The sequence below is a fragment of the Ovis aries genome, chromosome 3, assembly GCF_016772045.2.
Source record: "Ovis aries strain OAR_USU_Benz2616 breed Rambouillet chromosome 3, ARS-UI_Ramb_v3.0, whole genome shotgun sequence".
Taxonomy (NCBI): Eukaryota; Metazoa; Chordata; class Mammalia; order Artiodactyla; family Bovidae; genus Ovis; species Ovis aries.
In genome coordinates, this window is record NC_056056.1 from 193972478 (window position 1) to 193995834 (window position 23357).

The 23357-nt window shown below is 37.4% G+C and overlaps 1 protein-coding gene and 1 long non-coding RNA gene across 13 annotated transcripts in view; one reads left to right on the top strand and one right to left on the bottom strand.

Moving 5' to 3' along the window:
- The window catches only part of ABCC9 (ATP binding cassette subfamily C member 9), a 169795-nt gene extending 150555 nt beyond the window's left edge, over positions 1-19240 (top strand). For 6 of the 9 annotated variants that reach the window (XM_042247430.1, XM_060413321.1, XM_060413318.1 and 3 more), the window contains 4 exons: positions 5282-5385; positions 8224-8357; positions 10914-10976; positions 15800-19240. In XM_042247430.1, coding sequence (XP_042103364.1) covers positions 5282-5385; positions 8224-8357; positions 10914-10976; positions 15800-15937 — 439 coding nt within the window. In that variant the 3' untranslated portion in view covers positions 15938-19240. Of the gene's footprint in view, positions 1-5281; positions 5386-8223; positions 8358-10913; positions 10977-11676; positions 11852-14943 lie in introns of all 9 variants that reach the window. The other 3 variants (XM_060413319.1, XM_042247429.2, XM_042247432.2) reach the window with 1 other exon arrangement.
- The window catches only part of LOC121819194 (uncharacterized), a 46185-nt gene that overhangs the window by 9908 nt on the left and 12920 nt on the right, over positions 1-23357 (bottom strand). The window lies entirely within an intron of this gene.

Consider the following 23357-nt stretch of genomic DNA (forward strand, 5'->3'; position numbering starts at 1 on the left):
TCCAGTTTCATCCATCTCATCAGAACTGATTCAAATGAATTCTTTTTAACGGCTGAGTAATACTCCATTGTGTATATGTACCACAGCTTTCTTATCCATTCATCTGCTGATGGACATCTAGGTTGTTTCCATGTCCTGGCTATTATAAACAGTGCTGCGATGAACATTGGGGTACATGTGTCTCTTTCAATTCTGGTTTCCTCGGTGTGTATGCCCAGAAGTGGGATTGCTGGGTCATAAGGTAGTTCTATTTGCAATTTTTAAGGAATCTCCACACTGTTCTCCATAGTGGCTGTACTAGTTTGCATTCCCACCAACAGTGTAGGAGTGTTCCCTTTCTCCACACCCTCTCCAGCATTTATTGCTTGCAGATTTTTGGATCGCAGCCATTCTGACTGGTGTGAAGTGGTACCTCATTGTGGTTTTGATTTGCATTTCTCTAATAATGAGTGATGTTGAGCATCTTTTCATGTGTTTGTTAGCCATCCGTATGTCTTCTTTGGAGAAATGTCTATTTAGTTCTTTGGCCCATTTTTTGATTGGGTCGTTTATTTTTCTGGAGTTGAGCTGCAGAAGTTGCTTGTATATTTTTGAGATTAGTTGTTTGTCAGTTGCTTCATTTGCTATTATTTTCTCCCATTCAGAAGGCTGTCTTTTCACCTTGCTTATATTTTCCTTTGTTGTGCAGAAGCTTTTAATTTTAATTAGATCCCATTTGTTTATTTTTGCTTTTATTTCCAGCATTCTGGGAGGTGGATCATAGAGGATCCTGCTGTGATTTATGTCTGAGAGTGTTTTGCCTATGTTCTCCTCTAGGAGTTTTATAGTTTCTGATCTTACATTTAGATCTTTAATCCATTTTGAGTTTATTTTGTGTGCGGTGTTAGAAAGTGATCTAGTTTCATTCTTTTACAAGTGGGTGACCAGTTTTCCCAGCACCACTTGTTAAAGAGATTGTCTTTACTCCATTGTATATTCTTGCCTCCTTTGTCAAAGATAAGGTGTCCATAGGTGTGTGGATTTATCTCTGGGCTTTCTATTTTGTTCCATTGATCTATATGTCTGTCTTTGTGCCAGTACCATACTGTCTTGATGACTGTGGCTTTGTAGTAGAGCCTGAAGTCAGGCAAGTTGATTCCTCCAGTTCCATTCTTCTTTCTCAAGATTGCTTTGGCTATTCGAGGTTTTTGTATTTCCATACAAATCTTGAAATGATTTGTTCTAGTTCTGTGAAAAATGTGGCTGGTAGCTTGATAGGGATTGCATTGAATTTGTAAATTGCTTTGGATAGTATACTCATTTTCACTATATTGATTCTTCCAATCCATGAACATGGTATATTTCTCCATCTATTAGTGTCCTCTTTGATTTCTTTCATCAGTGGTTTATAGTTTTCTATATATAGGTCTTTAGTTTCTTTAGGTAGATATATTCCTAAGTATTTTATTCTTTTCGTTGCAATGGTGAATGGAATTGTTTCCTTAATTTCTTTTTCTACTTTCTCATTATTCGTGTATAGGAATGCAAGGGATTTCTGTGTGTTGATTTTATATCCTGCAACTTTACTATATTCATTGATTAGCTCTAGTAATTTTCTGGTGGAGTCTTTAGGGTTTTCCATGTAGAGGATCATGTCATCTGCAAACAGTGAGAGTTTTACTTCTTCTTTTCCAATTTGGATTCCTTTTATTTCTTTTTCTGCTCTGATTGCTGTGGCCAAAACTTCCAGAACTATGTTGAATAGTAGCGGTGAAAGTGGACACCCTTGTCTTGTTCCTGACTTTAGGGAAATGCTTTCAATTTTTCACCATTGAGGATAATGTTTGCTGTGGGTTTGTCATAGATAGCTTTTATTATGTTGAGGTATGTTCCTTCTATTCCTGCTTTCTGGAGAGTTTTTATCATAAATGGATGTTGAATTTTGTCAAAGGCCTTCTCTGCATCTATTGAGATAATCATATGGTTTTTATTTTTCAATTTGTTAATGTGGTGAATTACATTGATTGATTTGCGGATATTGAAGAATCCTTGCATCCCTGGGATAAAGCCCACTTGGTCATGGTGTATGATCTTTTTAATGTGTTGTTGGATTCTGATTGCTAGAATTTTGTTGAGGATTTTTGCATCTATGTTCATCAGAGATATTGGCCTGTAGTTTTCTTTTTTGTGACATCTTTGTCAGGTTTTGGTATTAGGGTGATGGTGGCCTCATAGAATGAGTTTGGAAGTTTACCTTCCTCTGCAATTTTCTGGAAGAGTTTGAGTAGGATAGGCGTTAGCTCTTCTCGAAATTTTGGTAGAATTCAGCTGTGAAGCCATCTGGACCTGGGCTTTTGTTTGCTGGAAGATTTCTGATTACAGTTTCAATTTCCGTGCTTGTGATGGGTCTGTTAAGATTTTCTATTTCTTCCTGGTTCAGTTTTGGAAAATTGTACTTTTCTAAGAATTTGTCCATTTCTTCCACGTTGTCCATTTTATTGGCATACAACTGCTAATAGTAGTCTCTTATGATCCTTTGTATTTCTGTGTTGTCTGTTGTGATCTCTCCATTTTCATTTCTAATTTTATTGATTTGATTTTTCTCTCTTTGCTTCTTGATGAGTCTGGCTAATGGTTTGTCAATTTTATTTATCCTTTCAAAGAACCAGCTTTTGGCTTTGTTGATTTTTTGCTATGGTCTCTTTTGTTTCTTTTGCATTTATTTCTGCCCTAATTTTTAAGATTTCTTTCCTTCTACTCACTCTGGGGTTCTCCAATTCTTCCTTTTCTAGTTGCTTTAGTTGTAGAGTTAGGTTATTTATTTGACTTTTTTCTTGTTTCTTGAGGTATGCCTGTATTGCTATGAACTTTCCTCTTAGCACTGCTTTTATAGTGTCCCACAGGTTTTGGGTTGTTGTGTTTTCATTTTCATTAGTTTCTATGCATATTTTGATTTCTTTTTTGATTTCTTCTGTGATTTGTTGGTTATTCAGAAGTGTGTTGTTCAACCTCCATATGTTGGAATTTTTAATAGTTTTTCTCCTGTAATTGAGATCTAATCTTAATGCATTATGGTCAGAAAAGATGCTTGGAATGATTTTGATTTTTTTGAATTTATCAAGTGTAGATTTATGGCCCAGGATGTGATGTATCCTGGAGAAGGTTCCATGAGCACTTGAAAAAAAGGTGAAATTCGTTGTTTTGGGGTGAAATGTCCTATAGATATCAATTAGGTCTAACTGATCTAATGTATCATTTAAAGTTTGCGTTTCTTTGTTAATTTTCTGTTTAGTTGATCTGTCCATAGGTGTGAGTGGGGTATTAAAGTCTCCCACTATTATTGTGTTATTGTTGATTTCCCCTTTCATACTTGTTAGCATTTGTCTTACATATTGTGGTGCTCCTATATTGGGTGCATATATATTTATAATTGTTATATCTTCTTCTTGGATTGTTCCTTTGATCATTATGTAGTGGCCTTCTTTGTCTCTTTTCACAGCCTTTGTTTTAAAGTCTATTTTATCGGATATGAGTATTGCCACTCCTGCTTTCTTTTGGTCTCTATTCGCGTGGAATATCTTTTCCAGCCCTTCACTTTCAGTCTGTATGTGTCCCTTGTTTTGAGGTGGGTCTCTTGTAAGCAGCATATAGAGGGTCTTGTTTTTGTATCCATTCGGCCAGTCTTTGTCTTTTGGTTGGGGCGTTCAACCCATTTACGTTTAAGGTAATTATTGATAAGTATGATCCCGTTGCCATTTACTTTATTGTTTTGGGTTCGGGTTTATACACCCTTTCATGTTTCCTGTCTAGAGGATATCCTTTAGAATTTGTTGGAGAGCTGGTTTGGTGGTGCTGAATTCTCTCAGCTTTTGCTTGTCTGTAAAGCTTTGATTTCTCCTTCGTATTTGAATGAGATCCTTGCTGGGTACAGTAATCTGGGCTGTAGGTTATTGTCTTTCATCACTTTAAGTATGTCTTGCCATTCCCTCCTGGCCTGAAGAGTTTCTATTGACAGATCAGCTGTTATCCTTATGGGAATCCCCTTGTGTGTTATTTGTTGTTTTTCCCTTGCTGCTTTTAAAATTTGTTCTTTGTGTTTGATCTTTGTTAATTTGATTAATATGTGTCTTGGGGTGTTTCGCCTTGGGTTTATCCTATTTGGGACTCTCTGTGTTTCTTGGACTTGGGTGATTATTTCCTTCCCATTTTAGGGAAGTTTTCAACTATTATCTCCTCAAGGATTTTCTCATGATCTTTCTTTCTGTCTTCTTCTTCTGGGACTCCTATAATTCGAATGTTGGAGCGTTTCATATTGTCCTGGAGGTCTCTGAGATTGTCCTCGTTTCTTTTAATTCGTTTTTCTTGTTTCCTCTCTGATTCATTTATTTCTACCATTCTATCTTCTATTTCACTAATCCTATCTTCTGCCTCTGTTATTCTACTATTTGTTGCCTCCAGAGTGTTTCTGATCTCATTTATTGTGTTATTCATTATATTTTGACTCTTTTTTATTTCTTCTAGGTCCTTGTTAAACCTTTCTTGCATCTTCTTGATCCTTGTCTCTAGGCTATTTATCTGTGTTTCCATTTTGATTTCAAGATTTTGGATCATTTTCACTATCAATATTCGGAATTCCTTCTCCGGTAGATTCCCTACTTCTTCCTCTTTTGTTTGATTTGGTGGGCAACTCTCCTGTTCCTTTACCTGCTGAGTATTCCTCTGTCTCTTCATCTTGGTTATATTGCTGCGTTTGGGGTGGCCTTTTTATATTCTGATAATTTGTGGAGTTCTCTTTATTATGGAGCTTCCTCACTTTGGGTGGGGTTCTATCAGTGGCTTGTCAAGGTTTCCTGGTTAGGGAGGCTTGTGTTGGAGTTTTGGTGGGTGGAGCTGGGTTTCTTCTCTCTGGAGTGCAGTGGAGTGACCCGTAATGGGTTATGAGACATCAAAGGTATTGGGATAATTTTGAGCTGCCTGTATATTGAGGCTCAGGGGAGTGTTCCTGTGTTGCTGGAGAATTTGCGTGGTATGTCTTGTTTTGGAACTTGTTGGCCCTTGGGTGAGAATCTAACAATATTGTAAAGCAACTATACTCCAATAAAATTTTTTAAAATAAATTTAAGAATATTCAGGCATAAAGTGAATACCTATTCTATCCTAAGCACTGTTGTAGATCCTGAGCATACAGCAATAACCAAAACAAATAGGATTTCCGTCTTTAGGGAAGAACAGCAATAAGCAAGCATACATTAAACAGTCATTTTTAAAATTTATTCATTAACTGATTTTTTTTCCCCTACAGATTTAATTTAGATCCAGAATGCAAATGCACGGATGACAGACTCTGGGAAGCTCTTGAAATTGCTCAGTTGAAGAACATGGTCAAATCCCTACCAGGAGGCCTAGGTATATTTTCTAAATGATGCATTAATATCTTTTATATCAGCAATGAATTCTACATATCTACATTTTATTCTAGAATCGCATAGTTCTAGCACTAAATCCTTATATTTATTTTTGTTTATTTTTGGCTGTGCTGAGTTTCTGTTTCTGCACAGACTTTTCTCTAGTTGTGGCAAGTGGGTGCTATTCGCTAGTTGTGGTTCTCCAGCTTCTCATTGCAGTGGCTTCTCTTGTGGAGTACAGACCTTAGAGTGCGAGGACTTCGGTAGCCACAGCTCCCAGGCTCTAGAGCACAGACTCAGTAGTTGTGCACATGGGCTTAGTTGCTCCATGGCATATGGAATCTTTCTGGATCCCTGATATGAATTCAATCCCAGAGATAGCATCAGTTCAGTTCAGTCACCCAGATGTGTCTGACTCTTTGTGACCCCATTGACCACAGTAGGCCAGGCCTCCCTGTCCATCACCAACTCCTGGAGTCTACTCAAACTCATGTCTATTGAGTCGGTGATGCCATCCAACCATCTCATCCTCTGTCATCCCCTTCTCCTCCTGCCTTCAATCTTTCCCAGCAGCCAGGTCTTTTCCAGTGAGTCAGCTCTTCGTATGAGGTGGCCAAAGTATTGGAGTTTCAGCTTCAGCATCAGTCCTTCCAATGAACACCCAGGACTGATCTCCTTTAGGATGGACTGGTTGGATCTCCTTGCAGTCCGAGGGACTCACAAGAGTCTTCTCCAACACCACAGTTCAAAAGCATCAATTCTTCGGCGCTCAGCTTTCTTCACAGTCCAACTCTCACATCCATACATGACTACTGGAAAAAGCATAGCCTTGACTAGATGGACCTTTGTTGGCAAAGTAACGTTTCTGCTTTTTAATATTCTGTCTAGGATGGTCATAACTTTCCTTCCAAGGAGTAAGCGTCTTTTAATTTCATGGCGCAGTCACCGTCTGCAATGATTTTAGAGCCCCCCCGAAATAAAGTCAGCCACTGTTTCCACTGTTTCCCCATCTATTTACCATGTAGTGTAATTTCTGGTAAATAATTGATAACAAAATCAAAAGAACAACATGAATAATGAAAGAAAAACATGATTAATGAAACAAGGGAGAGTTCATAATATAGTCTTTCATTCATTAAAGTGAACATCTGTAGTTTTGGACTTCTTTTTCCTTAAAGTCTAAACTCATTTAAGAAAGCATCAGAAAGATAATGGTTGATATTCTAATTTTAATGCTTAATGTGCTTTGCCAAATTGATTGTATTGTTGCCATCTAATTTATCAACCTACAGAATAAATTATATTTATTTATTAGCTTATTTGGAAGTGGGGCCTACTCAAAAACAATACCTTTTATGATTATAATTCAGTCCGAGGGAAAAGACATCCCACAAGCAAAGTGGAGACAGCATGTCTTCAAGGATAGTTTTACTGACCTTGCCAGTGTCAGACAACGGGAATAATTCCAGAGGTCTGGATGAACTTTCCCGTAATAATTTTTGATGTCTCCTCTGGAAAATCCAGCAAGCACTTGAAAAATTGAAAAGTCTACTTGAGATAATGCTTCTCAAGACCTTCTTCCCCTGGTGATTTTCAGACTCTGCCCTTCCCCCATTAGTACTTGAAAAGATAATTATATCTATATAGTTTTTCTCACCAATATGAGACCTGCATGTACCTGTTTTGAGTTGTGAGCATAGTATTTGGGAATTATGGGACAGTGTAAGCAGCAAGGAATTATATTTATACTCTGCATGTTGTTTATGCTCATTGTTTTAATAAAGATTTCATCAATGGTTTGATAATGATCTGGTTCAGACCAGCTCTAGTGAAGAACATTCATCATTTCCTGCTTCCTTTTTATTTATTATATACATTAAAATTTGGAGGATAGATGCATAGCCCCCAAGTATGAGAAATTATAGGAATTTGAAGCAGTGAGACAATAATCAATAGAAATTGCCCCTCAGAGCCCTACTACAGTGTGTTTGAATCCTAATAAAATAGATCATTTTGGAAACAGAATTAGAGCTAAACTCACAGAAGTAGTTTATAAAATGTGGTTGAAAACCAAAAAAAGGAAACTATAATGAGGACATAACCCACTTATCCATGCAACAAGGTTTTCTTTTCAGCTACTATGTCAGATGCTCAGTGATAAGTACTGGGGATTCATTAATAAGTCACTTCCCTGGTGGCTCAGACGGTAAAGCGTCTGCCTACAACGTGGGAGACCTGGGTTTGATCCCTGGTCGGGAAGATACTCTGGAGAAGGAAATGGCGACCCACTCCAGTATTCTTGCCTGGAAAATCCCATGGACAGAGGAGCCTGGTAGACTACAGTCCGTGGGGTTGCAAAGAGTCAGACATGACTGAGCGACTAAACTAAACTTAAACTACTGACTTGGAGCTTAGAGTCGAAGGGGATGATATAATGGAAAGAGAATAGGTATTGGAATTGAGAATATTCTGTTTCTCACTAAGCTCTAGTACCAGTTAGCTGTGTCATCCTGGGCAAATCACTTCATTTCTCTAGGCCTTGGATAATTACATCAGATAATTAAATCATCTTGAAGGTCTTCCAGTCTTTAAAACGTTTAACAGTATTTTATGTCCTACTATAAGGAGACAGTTTACTACCTATTGTCAAACATAAGATGACCCAGGATCATCTTCATTTTCCCCAAGTTCCTCTTTGCTTTTTCCAAAATGAAATCCTTGCACCAGTACAAAGTGATATCAATAAGTTTCTATAGGACATAATGTGTTTTCCACTATGTTGCCTAAGGAAAATGTTAATATCATTTCTTTAGTGAAGTCTTTGCTTTTTTTAATTTAGATGCAGTTGTCACTGAAGGTGGGGAGAATTTTAGCGTTGGACAGAGACAGCTGTTCTGCCTTGCCAGGGCCTTTGTCCGCAAAAGCAGTATTCTCATCATGGATGAAGCAACGGCTTCCATCGACATGGCCACAGTGAGTGCATCATCTAAGTTGCTTTCAATTGATGGGTCGAAGAAATGCGTGCAAAAATTACAATTTATTCTTCCTGACTGGGTTCTGAATATCCTTGGGACTATTGTTTTCAGTGTCTTCTCAGCTCCCTCATTGATCAACCAGTGGTATATAGCACATTGAGAATTTCCATAAAGGAGACTTGACTCTTGTTTTAAAGAAGCTCCTGTTATCCAATAAGCATCATATAAGTTTGCCATCACTTTTTGATTAATCCTCATGAGAATAAAATTCCAGGGCTCAGCTGATGAGACTGTACTGTATTCAGGTATTCAGGTGTGTTGCCATGGAAGTTCTAAAATGAAGTATGCAAATCACTGTTTAATAGAATCTATTGATAATCAAAACCAATCATCTTCTAATGCAATTTGAAGAGGGATTCACTAAAATTAATACCGGCTAGAATTAATAATGGCCCTGTCAATGTATTGATGGTAATAAGGCAGAAACTTTGCCTTTTGAAAGAGAGCATTTACAAGTGTCAAATAAGGGGAGGGATAAATTAGGAGTTTAGGATTAACGTATACACACTACTACATATAAAACAGATAATCAAAAAGGACCTACTATATAGCACAGGGAACTCTACTCAGTATTCTGTAATAACCTAAAAAGGGAAAAAAATCTGAAAAAGAATGGATATATGTATGTGCATAACTGAATCACTTGGCTGTATACTTGAAACTAACACAACATTACAAATCAACTGTACTCCAATATAAAATGAAAATTAAAATTTTTTAAAGTATCAAATATGTCCAAGAAGGATCTGTTTGGAAGGTTGTGACTGAGTGGGGAAAATGTCACATTGAACTGCAAATGTTATAAGCTATCTATTAAAGTTGTTCTTATAAAATGAACTTGATATTAAAAGTTTGGCATCAGAAAGGACAAAAACAATCTTATTTCTTTTCTTGCTGTATACTTTAGATTGAATAAAACTATCCAAAAAGGTGAAACAGCTTCAAGATTATTAAAAACCAATTATATATGGAGATGTTAATTTGATATCATTTCTTTGTATTCCTGTTGTTTTTGTTCAGTCACTAAGTTGTGTCCGACTCTTTGTGATCCCATGAACTGCAGCACACCAGGCTTCCCTGTCCTTCTTTGTATTAAGTAAGACTAATTAGTTAAACTGGGCTTCCCCCAGTGGCTCAGTGGTAAAGAATCCGCCTGCAATGAAGGAACAAAAGACATGCGGGTTTGATCCCTGGGTAGAGAAGACCCCCTGGAGGAGGAAATGGCAACCCACTCCAGTATTCTTGCCTGGAAAATCGCATGGACAGAAGGAGATTGGTGGGCTACAGCCCATAGAGTCTCAAAGAATCAGACTGAGCGACCGAGCATAGAGTGCAATCAGTTAAAATATCTGTACGAAGTTACATATCTTCTCCAAGTTAAGATAATTTAAAGCAATGAAGTTGTTTCTAATGAAGCCATTTCACTAAATGTAACTACATTAAAACTAGTATTAATTACTAAGTTCTTATAATATTGGGAGTTATTATAAGGATAGTACTGCCTCAATAGAAATGAGAGAGAGAGAAAAGGGGAGAATAAGAATGAATTAATTGGCAATAAGCCGTGTGATTGGAAGAAATAACAACTTCACATAAAGATTTAGGTAATTGAGACTTTTTATTGAGGAGAGAGGAAGAATCTTTACCCCTGATATCTTTTAAAATATAACAACAATTTAAGGCTGAGCACTGAAGAATTAATGTTTTCAAACTGTGGTGCTGGAGAAAACTCTTGAGAGTCCCCTTGGACAACAAGGACATCAAATCAGTGAATCCTAAAGGAAATCACCCCTGAATATTCATTGGAAGGACTGATGCTGAAGCTCAATATTTTGGCCACCTGATGCGAAGAGCCAAGTCACTGGAAAAGACCCCAATGCTGGGAAAGATGGAGGGCAAGAGGAGAAGGGGACGACAGAATATGAGATAGTTGACTCAATAGACATGAGTTTGAGCAAACTCAGGGAGATAGTGAAGGACAGGAAGCCTGGCATGCTGCAGTTCATGGGGTCGCAGAGTCAGATGTGACTTGGCAACTGAACAACAACAATGGTTTGTGGTGGGAATAAAAATAGTTCCTGCCAGGAATGTACTTTCATGGGTCAGAATCCAAATTTTTGGCATGTATTTTATTTTCTCCTTTTCTGACCCCAAACTTAACACTGTTTTAGGGTTTTATTGGTTTTGAATACATCTTTTTTGCAGCATAACCTTAAGTGAGAATTTCCCCACCCATTTGGTTTCATTTTCCTGGCAATAGATCTATCAGTCATTCCTAGTTGATCAACCGAGTTTTCTTTGCTTTTTGAAGACACTACAGAACCCAGCCTGAGTTCCCTGATGGGCACTGTTCCCTGTTAGACCTCCTGCAGAAGACAGGAGTGAGAATTCTCAGAAGAGATTGGGCATGTTGAAGCATTGTTCTTGGGGACAAAATACTTTGGCAACAGAAAGGAGTCCAGAGAAAATTCAGACTCTATTTATTTTTTGGCAGGAAAACATTTTGCAGAAAGTGGTCATGACAGCTTTTGCAGATCGCACCGTTGTTACAATAGCTGTAAGTATAGGAGACAGTGTTGATTTACTCCTCTTTGGTTGCTGTTTGAAGATTCAGTATTATTTATTTGGGGGCAATTAAAAGTATACTTATGTTGAATCATGTATTTCTCTGCTAATATTTCTGTATCTGTGCAAAAAAAAAAAAAGTTATGCTTTGAATGCCATTACACTGTTTTTTGTTTCTTGTTTTTTTTTCCCAAGCTGTCTGCTCTACCTTCCTCTCCTAGTTTACAATGAAAGAGCATTATAAATTTCAGAATTCCAGCAGGTCATGGCCTGTACTATTTCACCAGATACAGACGGTAGTTCATATGGGATGATTCATTTTTGAATAATTGAATTGTCTGATGATCAATTTCAGAAGCAAAATTCATCGTTTTGATTGCTGATACTATTTACACTTAATTTCTGTGTTCCTGTTTACTCAGCTGTTTGCAAAAAGAAGGCTGTGAGATACCAGCAGATACTTTCTCTGATTTTTAGATAGCTCCAATCAAACTGAAAACTTGCTTAAGTGTTTGTAATGCCCATTACAAGTTACTGCAAACAGGCCATGGTTTTATCTCTGCCTCTTTGCAGATGGATGGGTTCTTACTGATAGGCTTACAATTTAGCAAAACTCTTTTTAAAATGAGTTGCTTGGACATTTCCCTCTTGCTGATTCTCTTCTCTCTTTTCCATTTTTCTTTTCTCTCCAGCACCGTGTCTCTTCTATTTTGGATGCAGGCCTTGTTTTAGTCTTATCTGAGGGTATATTAGTAGAGTGTGATACTGTTCCAAACTTGCTTGCTCTCAAGAATGGCCTCTTTTCCACTTTGGTGATGACCAACAAGTAAAGATCAGGAGCTACCCTGCCAAGTATCCCATTCTCTGGTAGTTATCTTAGCCACCTCCCCCTCAGTAAGGCAAGAAGAATGCAGATTAAAGGGGAGGGATGGGGGGAGGGAACTAACTACAAGGTGTTATTATACAAATCAGCTCAACTGGGTTCTTCTGTTGTGCTCAATACAAATGAGGCATTTGCATATATTTTCAAATGTATCAATGCACCAGAGAGAGTGGTCAGGCAGAAAGTGGCCTTGACAGCTTTTGCAGACCACACCGTTGTTACAATAGCTGTAAGTATGATAGAAAACCTGTACCCAGATTTAACTCTGTCCTAAAGACCAATTTCACTGTTCCTTGGAGATGTTCTGTAACTGTCCTTAAAGTACCGAACACATGGTGTCCCCTACCTGCCCTGAAGAAAGCATCACTCAATAATTACTTAAGTTTTTAACAGCTGAGTCATAGGAGTTATGTGTGAAGTGCTTGCTTGTGCTTCTGGTTTTGTGAATGATGCATGGGAGAAAGTATATCCTTGGGACTTCCCTGGTGGTCCAATGGCTAAGACTCCATGCTCCGAATGCAAGGGACCCAGGTTCCATCTCCAGTCTGGGAACTAGATCCCATATTCTGCAACTAACAGTTTGCATGCCATAACTAAAGATTTTGTGTTCTGCAATGAAGGTCAAAGATCTTGCCTGCTGCATCACAGACCCAGCACAGCCAAACAAATAAATAAAAAAGAATATATTAAAAAAGAAAGAGCACCCTTTGAAGCGTAGGTTTCTCAAAGTAGCTGGAAACGATTCCCCATCAAGGCTCTGCTTCTGTAAACTGGGCCTAAGTAAAGAGATAGCACTTTCTTTCACTTTCCCAGTGAACTCTGTGATTCCATCTGCCCTGGAGTTGCCTACAGGGAGACTTGAGAAAATCAGCTAACTTGAAAAACGATTTTATAACATTTTCAAGAATTTTCTCACTGGAAAGATGGGGAGAAAGAGCTTCTTGCTCCCTTTAAAAGGACAAGTTAAAAGGGGGAAAAGTAGACTCTTGCCTACTCTGAAGACTATTTTTCTCTGCTCTGCATGAAGTATGGTACTGATGGGTGGTCACATTTAGTTGACAGCTGGAAGATTTATTGAGCATGATTTTATATTTTCACCAAAAAATTATGTTATCTCACCTGATTTCTTCTTTTCTACATTCATTGAATACTTTTCTGTTTACTTGTATGTCTTTTACCCATTGTTCATTTCAAGATCACCCAGTGTGGAGGTGGCCACCAGGATACCAAGAGCTCTTTCCCCTGACACAGAAAATTGTGGGAAAGGACCAAATACTGTGGGACCAACTCCTTTTACCAGACTCATAAGAGGGAGAGCCAACTTGTGGTACATCCCTTGTATAATACTCCTCAACTCTGTTCAAAGCTTCATCAGCTCTGTTGGGCTTTCCAGGTGGCTCAGTGGAAAAGAATCCACCTACCAATGCAAGAGATGTGGGTTTGATTCCTGGGTTGGGAAGATCCCCTAGAGAAGGAAATGGGAACCCACTCCAGTATTCTTACGTGGGAAATCCTATGGACAGAGGAGCCTGGTGGGCACAGTCAGTGGGGTTGCAAAATAGTCGTCACGACTTAGCAGCTAAACAACAACTATTAAGGGTAATTGGAGCTTTGCTGGTGGTCCGTCGGTTAAGACACTGACTCTAATGTAGGGGGCACAGGTTTGATCCCTGGTCAGGGAGCTGTGATCCCACACACTGTGTGGTGCAGCCAATAAATAAATACATGAATTTATTAAGAGTAACTATTTTTCCATCCCTGATAAAAATTGTTCCGTTATTTTTGTTAACTGCCACTGAAAATTGTGGAATAACATTAAAAGATAACTTTCTCCGGTTTCTAAAAAGAAGCCCTCATGCCCCAAAATAGTGAGTGGCATTTTTTAATGAAAGCAATCTATACTTCACTCCTGTTGAGGTTTATTTCTCTGGAGCATTTTGAACATTTCATCAACGCTATGGCAGCTGACACTTTGTCAAGCAGAAATAAATTTGGAATAATAGAATAAACACCAGATATATTTACTTCTATAGGCCAAGTTTTTCAACATTTTTTAAAACAAGCATCATTTTAGAATATCAAGGCAATATTTATAATATCCTATTTATGGGTTTAGAAGCCAGATTTTAAAAAATATCTATGATATGGTTCTTGAAGAACTAATTTTTTGAAGGAAATGAATAGCAGATATGAAACAGCTCATTAAGTTTATTTTTTTCTAAATGCATGGAGATGCAAGGGGCTCTGGCCCTTTCTTAAAGATAAAAATTGTCCTTTAAAGTGTGATATTCCTAAATATATACCATTGTTCATCACTCAGTCGTGTCCAACCCTTTGCAACCCAGTGGATTATACCAGGCTCCTCTGTCCATGAAATTCTCCAGGCAAGAATACTGGAGTAGGTAGCCTTCTCTGGGGGATCCTCCCCACTCAAGAATCAAACTCAGGTCTCCTGCATTGTAGGAAATTTCTTTACCATCTGAGCCACCAGGGAAGTCCATTAATTACCAGTATTTAGTGAATGATATAGATTTGTCTATGGATGTGGAAACTAGTGGTGCATGTTCTAAGCTGGCATCTTTATCACAGTCCATATATGTGCTACTTTGTCCCTTAGTTATGAGTTCCAACCAGCACTGCTTGCTTTTCTGAAAGCATGAACACTGAGAATACCCCGTCTGCCGGTCCAGGGCAAGGGATAAGCTTTTGCTTTGGGGACGGCCCTAGGTTGAACTTTGGGTTGTTGCTAACATACATTACTAAAACAAATACCACCTGTTTATTTGTGCTTGTAAAATATGGCTCCTAAGAGATTTGAAACTACATGTGCCGCATATTTGTGGCTCACATTATATTTCTATTGGACAGCACTTAGCAAGAGTAGCAAAAATGTTCACTGCAAAGACAAAGTGCTGAATTATTTTTACATGCATTATTTCATTTGATCCTCACCACCATTCCCCAGCCATCATTTTACTGATGTGAAAGTTAAGGCATACAAAAGTTAAGTTTGTTGCTCAAGACTGCACAGCTAACAGGTGGGAAAGCCAAAACATGAATCCATTCTGACTGACAGGTGAACAACCCTCTGAAGGACCAGATTCTCCCAACAAAACATCCTATGGCAGAGTGGAAGTAGCTCAGAAGTGAATAAGCCTGGTTTGGATGTTGATTCTGCTACTTACTGTGTGATCTGACTTTGCTTTATTGATTATGAACTCCAGTCGTCTCCCCCATAAAGTGGAGAGAGATTAACACCCACATTTGTGGAATGTTCTGATGATTAACAAGTATGTGTGTGGAGTAGCTAATGTATAATATACATTCAGGAAGTGGTAATTTTTATTATGATTAATTACTAACACTAGAGCTTCTCTCCAAAAGGTACCATGTGGGAAGAGAAAATGACTGAGTGGGTGGCAGGGATCTCTAAAGACAAAAAGACAGCATGCCGACCTAAAGTCTTGGATAATACCTTCTAACACTGCATGCCAGAATGGACTTCCCCATATGGTTTTCTCAAAATTAAACCACCTTTCGGGGTTCTTCAAATTGTGTGTTATCCCAGAGAATGAGTCGACTCTACTGAAAAACTAATTTTAGTCTAGACTAAACTATAACCAAAATGGTTCACAGTGACTCTTCTAATCATTTAATTATTTGACAAACATTTGTTATCCTATTCACAATTTCGTGAAAATGATGAAACTACTATATTAGGTACACTCAATTTAATACAGCCTATATAAGACCCAGCCATACTGGCTGGTGTTTAAAAGTATGTAAATAAATCATACTTTACATAGAAAGAAAAAGAAGGGCTGTGCCCAAGATAAAGAAATGCCCTTGTATAAACAGTGAAATATGCATTTTCCATTGCTTTGGCTGGTTCCCTGAAATTTATAATGAATACATTTATTCTTTTCTCACAGCATCGGGTTCACACTATTCTGACGGCAGACCTAGTTATTGTGATGAAGCGAGGAAATATTTTAGAATATGACACTCCAGAAAGCCTCTTGGCCCGGGAAGATGGAGTATTCGCTTCTTTTGTTCGAGCAGACATGTGATGGAATGTCTTAACACCATGCTTGTATTTAAAATAATGCTCTCATAACCTACTTAATGGATCATCAGCTTGGCCTTTGGAAAGTGGCATCTTAAACTTTTACACACTTTTGTGAAGTTTAATTGTTATGCTGTGGACTTTGTAATTAGTAACAATATCACTGTACCAGTGAATATTGCATTTTCTATATTAACATTTCTTCTTCCTTTGTTTTGTTTGTTTTGCTTTGTTTCCCAATCTGTGGCTGCTTATTATGTTCATTACTGATGTTTTTCTAAAGATTAAGCCACATTACCTTTAAGAATAACCTTTAAGGTTGTATTAAAACAAGTAAGCTACTTTAAGTGGTAAATCAACCACTCTGCTTAAGTCTGGAAAATATCTCTCAAGCATAGAAGTTACAATTAGTATTCAGTATTATTTTACTTTTATTTGTAAGAATATATTTCCTTTTTGTTGGTGTTTCTAGATATTATTGGAAGAAATTAAAAGGAGGACAGGTTTTCTAATCAGTTAGAAAATGAAACACTCAAATTCATTATTTACTGTCTGAGAATATGTTCTGTATTCATTAGCATTAATAATACTGACGTTTCTTATAAAAGTCTCTTTTTTTTCATCTAAATTGTTTCTGGTTACCAACACTAGAAGTTATTATTACATTTATAATAACCCTGTAAATCTGAAACCTTCATTAGAATGATCATGATAAGAAGAGTTTGAAAATTTGAGAAATTATACCCAAGGTTCCATTTTTCCTCGTCTAGTAAGAGGAGAGTTCTTAAGATATCAAGCATAATGGGCTTTTCCAGACTGAAGTTCAAAAATAATAAGGCTCAACCCTTCAGTGACAGATCACTACAGCTTTCCATGGTTTAATTAATCATTAGATTTGTTCTTCCCTGGTGGCTCAGATGGTAACGTGTCTGCCTACAATGCGGGAGACCAGGGTTCGATCCCTGGGTCAGGAAGATCCCCTGGAGAAGGAAATGGCAACCCACTCCAGTACCCTTGCCTGGAAAACCCCATGGACGGAGGACCCTGGTAGGCTACAGACCATAAGGTCGCAAAGAATCGAACACGACTGAGCGACTTGACTTTCACTTTCACTTTCACTTTAGATGTGTTTATTATCCTCAAGGCCTAAAAACTGGAGAGCATAAGCAAGTGGTCTTATTTTCACAGGATTTATCTATACAAATATACATACATACATACATACATACATACATACATAAACATAGGTAGACATACACGTATATGTAAAACTTGTCTATTTCTAGGCGGAAGAATGTATATTTCTTTTAAACATTTATGCCCAGTGGTGTCACACAGGTACATATTTGTTCCTGCTCTAATTTTAATGTACATGTAAAGAGTGTAGCAAAATTTTATTCTGAGTTTAATGTGCATATTCAAGGTGCATCAAAATTTATTGGATATTAGTGTCATGCTTTCTTAAATGTAAATTAATAAATTGAAAAAATACTAAAAGTTACTTTCACTGTCATGCTAGCACCCAAAGATTTATACTGTAATTTTGTACCCATTTGTATCAATATTGATTTTCATGTCAAGGTCCATGTGCATTGTAAGATTTTGAAGAATTATAACTGATGGAAAAAGAGAATGTAAGTTCCCTTTCTATAGTTCCTGTGTTGTTTATTGTGTATTCATGCTTGGAAAATTTGTATACTTGCTCATGCAGAACTTATGCCTGGGCCTTCCCCTGAATTTAGAGTCTTGATGTTTACCTAAAATAAGTTTCACAAGGATGGACAAAAGTGTTCTATGTTACTTAGTGCAAACGGTCAACTCATCATATATATAAAACTTCATTAGGAGAAAAATCCTCTTATTCTTCCCTGAAAGTTAAACAGAACAGAATCAAGAACTGTTGATTTGATCTTGAAAATATTTTCTAAATGTTCCACCAGTTTACTCAAAGTGTTTCTGGCATGCAAATGCTTTGTAAGGTTGAATTCACACCATGTTTTTTACCAAGTTATATATTTCAGTGTCACAGAGAAAGGGCTTCCCAGGTGGCAATAGTGGTAAAGAATCTACCTGCCTAAGCAGGAGACTTAAGAGATGCGGGTTCAATCCCTGGGTTGGGAAGACCCGCTGGAGGAGGGCATGGCAACCCACTCCAGTATTCTTACCTGGAGAATCCCATGGATAGAGGATCCTGGTGAGCCACGATCCATCAAGTCACAAAGAGTCGGACACGACTAAAGCTTCTTAGTACCCACACTCATCAAGAGAAATGAGGATTTACCCACTGAAATAATCCCTCATGATATCTGTAAATATTCTACTGCTATCCAGGCAGTGTCAGCAGAAGCGTATCTAATTACACTAAACAGAAAATCACATTTACCATTTTTACAACTAAGTGGTCACTGGTTTCCTCATAACTTGCAGTCACTTGAGTGTTTGTTTACAAAACTAAATTGACTGAATAAAGTCAAGGATGATCTCTTAAATTGTTCAATCATATATTGTGTTATATGTATGATCTATTGAATATGGAAATAACTAATCTTGAGATAATTTTTTTATTAAACAGGTATATATCTATAAAAGAAGACCAGCGTTTACTTAATCAAATTTCATATCACAGATTTTACATTTAATTAACCAAATCATTTTTACCAATTTTAATTCCTTAATATTTGTGAAAAGCAGTAAATACTTAAAGCTTTATATGCAAAAAGGTTACTGATATTGTTAAAAGAGAAAAAAAACACTTCTCTTAAAGGACTGTGCACCCTCTACTTTTAAGTGCTCCTTTCGGTCAATTTAAAAGTCAACTTCGCTCTAGATTAGATAGATAAGAGAAGATCCTTCTAAGTAACTGATACTTGAGGTCTGGGACCATGTGTTGTGTGTCTTTGTGCCCTTGGCATATCATACAAGTACCTGAACCACAGCAGGCCCTAACCAGTATATTTGATTGGTCCATTGATTAATTTTACCACTAGCCATGTGCCTATAACTTTTCACTGTCTGTGTTGCGTTTCTTCTACTATAAACATATGCTGCTTTGGTATTATATAATAAATTACTTTTTTTGCTTACTTATTTAAAAAGGACAATTATTCTTTTACTTATAATACCATTGGGCATCAACCAGGACTGATCAATAGATGTAAATTAACACAGTTGACAAGACAGTACCTGATTATGCTTTGACAGTTTTGTTTCACACTTGTCTCAGAGTCAGTTTTATATATAGGCTTTTGGGAAGTTTTCATCAAGTGGAACAACTATATCAATAAATTTTATTACATTGCTAATTAAATAGTTTGGATGTCTGGACTTTTCTCCAAGGTTTATTGATTAGTTTCTATGGTTGTTTGCCAATATATGTTAAATGACTATTTTGTACTCCATTCTTTGGAGATCTGTGATTTATAATATTTTAATAATTCCCTAATTAACCCCTTATCCAAAGTTAAATGCAGTCTTATAATCCTAGGCTTTGATAATAAGAAAGTGTAGCCAAGAGGGTATATTCTGTAACTTGAGTTTAATTTTTTTCTTAAGTAACTACACATCATTTTCAAGATTTGCTCAGGTATTAGTAAGACTCCTCTGTCTCAAACTCCCCAGTGAAAGGATTTATATCTGTATTTACAGCAAATGCTTTCAGATGAGATTCATAATTAGCCAGGTTTGGGAATTGTCAGTCTACCTCGGTCACCACTCCCATTTCTTTTTGTTATGCACAACGTGGAGCCATAAGATGCTGGAGGTGATAGCCACATGCTTCCTAGCTCTGCTGACATTAACCTATCCTGGATTGCCAGAGCAAACCTCTTGGTTTCATTGAATCAACTGCCTTAGTTCCGTCATAAAAGCAAACGTGAAATGAATTGAATCTCAGCTGAGAAGATATAAACAGGGATTCTGAACACTATTTTACTTTGTGTTGTAGTTTAATCAACAATTTGTGATCTAAAGGGAAATTTTTTTGAAAAGAGGCAAGCTTTTCTTACCCACATCTGAATTCCCTGTTGAATTATTTGCATGTTACCTTACTGAGTTTGAATTCATATTTTCAAATGTTTCTAGTGTGTAAATGTGAGTAGTGTTGAGTAGGTTTCACTATTGATTTTCACAATGTGGAAGGGTGGCAAGTTACCTGTGATGATTATTCCCCTTGCCACCTTCACATTTTTTCTGTTGGTATCATCACCATTGACATATGAAAGTTGATATATTAATTCTACATATTCACTACATGGGATTTATTTTTTTTCTTTTTCTGTGGGCTGGAGCTCATTTCCCGGAGTCATTTACACTACGGTCACCAATGCCTTTTCTAAATTGACAAAGATCAAGGGAGCCATACCTGGCTAAATAAGTTAATTGGCTCCAAGAAGAAAGCCTTCTGCGATCACAGTGCCATCAACTGTCACAGACCATCTCAAATATATGCTACACATTAATGGCAAAAAGCATTGCTTTCAGACACTGATTTCTATCACTTAATCTGCCTTTGGGATAAAATAAGTAGCTTGTCCATAAAACAACAGTACAACACTGGCTAATGCTGCTTTGTTTGCGTTTTTCCCCTAGACAGGGCTACAGTATGTGCTATTTATACACGGTATCAGTTTTCATTAAGTGAAAGACTATTGACCTTTAGTATTATCAGGGCCACGTGGATTTAGGCCAACAGTTTCATATCTAAATATTTGCACTTTGACTAATAGTAGTTGGAGCTTTGTTCCAACGCTACTTAAGCAAAGAGCATGCTTCCTTGATAGCTCAGCTGGTAAAAAATCCGCCTGCAATGCAGGAGACCCCAGTTTGATTCCTGGGTCAGGAAGATCCCCTGGAGAAGGGATAGGCTACCCATTGCAATATTCTTGGGCTTCCCTGGTGGCTCAGATGGTAAAGAATCTGCCTGCAATGTGGGAGACCTGGGTTTGATCCCTGGGTTGGGAAGGTCCCCTGGAGAAGGGAATGGCAACTCACTCTAGTATTCTTGCCTGGAGAATTCCCCAGACATGGGGTCACAAAGAGTTGGACACAACTGAGTGACTTTCATAATTTTTTTAAATTCCTAATCTCTTTCTTTCAGATACCTGAAATATTCATCAATCCTTTGAAAGCAGGCATAAATAGAATCCACCAATGAAGTTTACTGTTAACCCTTTTTGAGAGGTTACAATCTAGCTCCTGACCTCTCAATATATGTGGGTGCTCCCTTTCACAAACACACATCTGAGTATGTACATTCACATCTATCTTAACTGCCTTAAAGAAGGGTATAGTTGCTATAAATTTTTACAACACATATTAACACAATGCATAGGTAAGTCAAATACAAGTGTTTAGAATGGATGGTAGAAAGATGTTTACAATTATAATATTCTATAAGTATTTCTTCTAGACAAAAGAGTCACCTTTAAGAATAAGTTTTTGATAAATTGTGAGATGTATTTCCAGACTTGGTCTTAGCCAAAAGGCTGAGAAGAAGTGATAATAAAATGTATTTTCAGTGGTAAGAAGTTCAACCCACCTTTTCTACCAGCTTTTAAGATAACAGTGGCAATACATTGCTGAGTTATGGTGGGCAGGTTCTTTTTAGTTCAACAAAGGGATGATAATAATTGTTATGGGGACCTCTCTGGCAGCCCAGTGGTTAAGCCTTCAGGCTTCCACTGCAGAAGGTCATGGGCTTAATCTCTGGTTGGGGAACTAAGATCCCACATGCCACATGATGTGGTCAAAAACTTTTTATAAATAAAAAAAATAATTTTTATGAAAGCTAGTGAACTGGGCATTTTTGAAAGATGGTTGTCCCCCTACTAAAGGAGGGTGCATGAAAATAAACTTCAGTTATTTCATCTCGATTGATGGTATTTGTTTAGTATCTGCTAAGTGTCACTTCTGAGTGATAAAATGTGATTCAGAGAGATTATTTGTCAGAGTAATACAAAGCTTTCTAGTATATTAAAACTAGTATAAAATCTTCTGAAATAACTATTTTCCTAAGTTTTTTTCTGAAAAAACTATCTTTTTTTTTTTTCATTATACTTAAGTTACAGATGAGAAAACTGAGGCTAGAAGGTAAATGAATTACTCCCAAATAGTTGATTTAATCATTGATCTCTGTCTGACTCCAGAGATGGCACTTCTGTTTTTGGAAGTATATATTTTTATTAAGAAAATATTTTTTACTAAGAAAAACTAGTGTATTATATCCTATTTAATAAAGCATAATTATCCTCTAAATTTTATATTTAAAGTGGCAAATTAAATAAAAAATTAAAATTGAGCTCCAAAAAAAAAAAAAATTGAGTTCCAGAGATGGTACTTCCAAACACCAGAGAAGGGAGGAGTAGTAAGATCAGAGTGTATTGAAGAGAGATTCATGCATTAGAATCTAGGAAATGCAGAATTATTGGGCATCAGTAAGAGTGAGGACAGGATCAGGTCTAGAGACTCTCTACTCTCTAATACTATTTCTGTCAAGTTTCTCGGCTTCATCCTTCCCTTCAGAGCTGTCATCTCCACCCTTCTCCCCACTCCTTCCTCATCTTGCATGTAGACTTTCTGACCATTCTTATCTCAGGTGAAATCTTGGAGCACCTGCACCCGCAGTCACTTTCTTCACTTCTCAGATTGTCTATTACCAAGTATCAAGCAAGAAATCTCCTATGTCCAGCTCATCGTTTGATCTTACATATGACTGGACAAATTTACACGACTTCGCTTTGGGTCAAGGGTCAACCTTTGGCCTAAAAAGCTCTGGCCAGAAGGTCTGAGCCAATTGAAAGTAGTATCTTCTGCTGACGGGAGTTTCACAGTCTGGGGAGTGACATGAAAATCAGGATACAAATTCAAATCACAACCAGTAGTTCCAGAAAAAAAAGAGTGATGGGACTGGGCTGGCTACTGATTCTTTGGGGGAAAAAAAAGAAAAATTGGAAAAAGGGAGGGAGAGCCATTCTTCAATTACTTGAGTGAAACTCAAGTATACTCTTGGGCATTCCTTCTATGTTTGAATCCCCTACCTTTGCTCCAGAAAGAAGGGAAGTCCAAAGAAAGATATTTTAAAAAAAAAAAAAAAGAAAAGAAAAGAAAACAAGACAAAATCTCCTGCCATAAGTAATCACTTCCAAATATTGACTTTTTAAGCCCAAGTTTTATTTCCCTGTGGAATGACTGCATAACACACAGCTTGGGAGACATTTCCTCCCACTACCCATTCAAAATGAGCAGTAACACTCATCTAGAATTGCACCATCCTGCTCATTTCAGGATCCCCAACACATATGACAATCACAAGCATACTTTAGATAGAGGCACCCGTTTCTCCCAGTGACCTATCACTTCCAGTGCCAAGGACTTGGCCCAGGCACAGAGTTTGCTGTGTCCTTGACAAAGAGGAGAGAGAAAGTGGC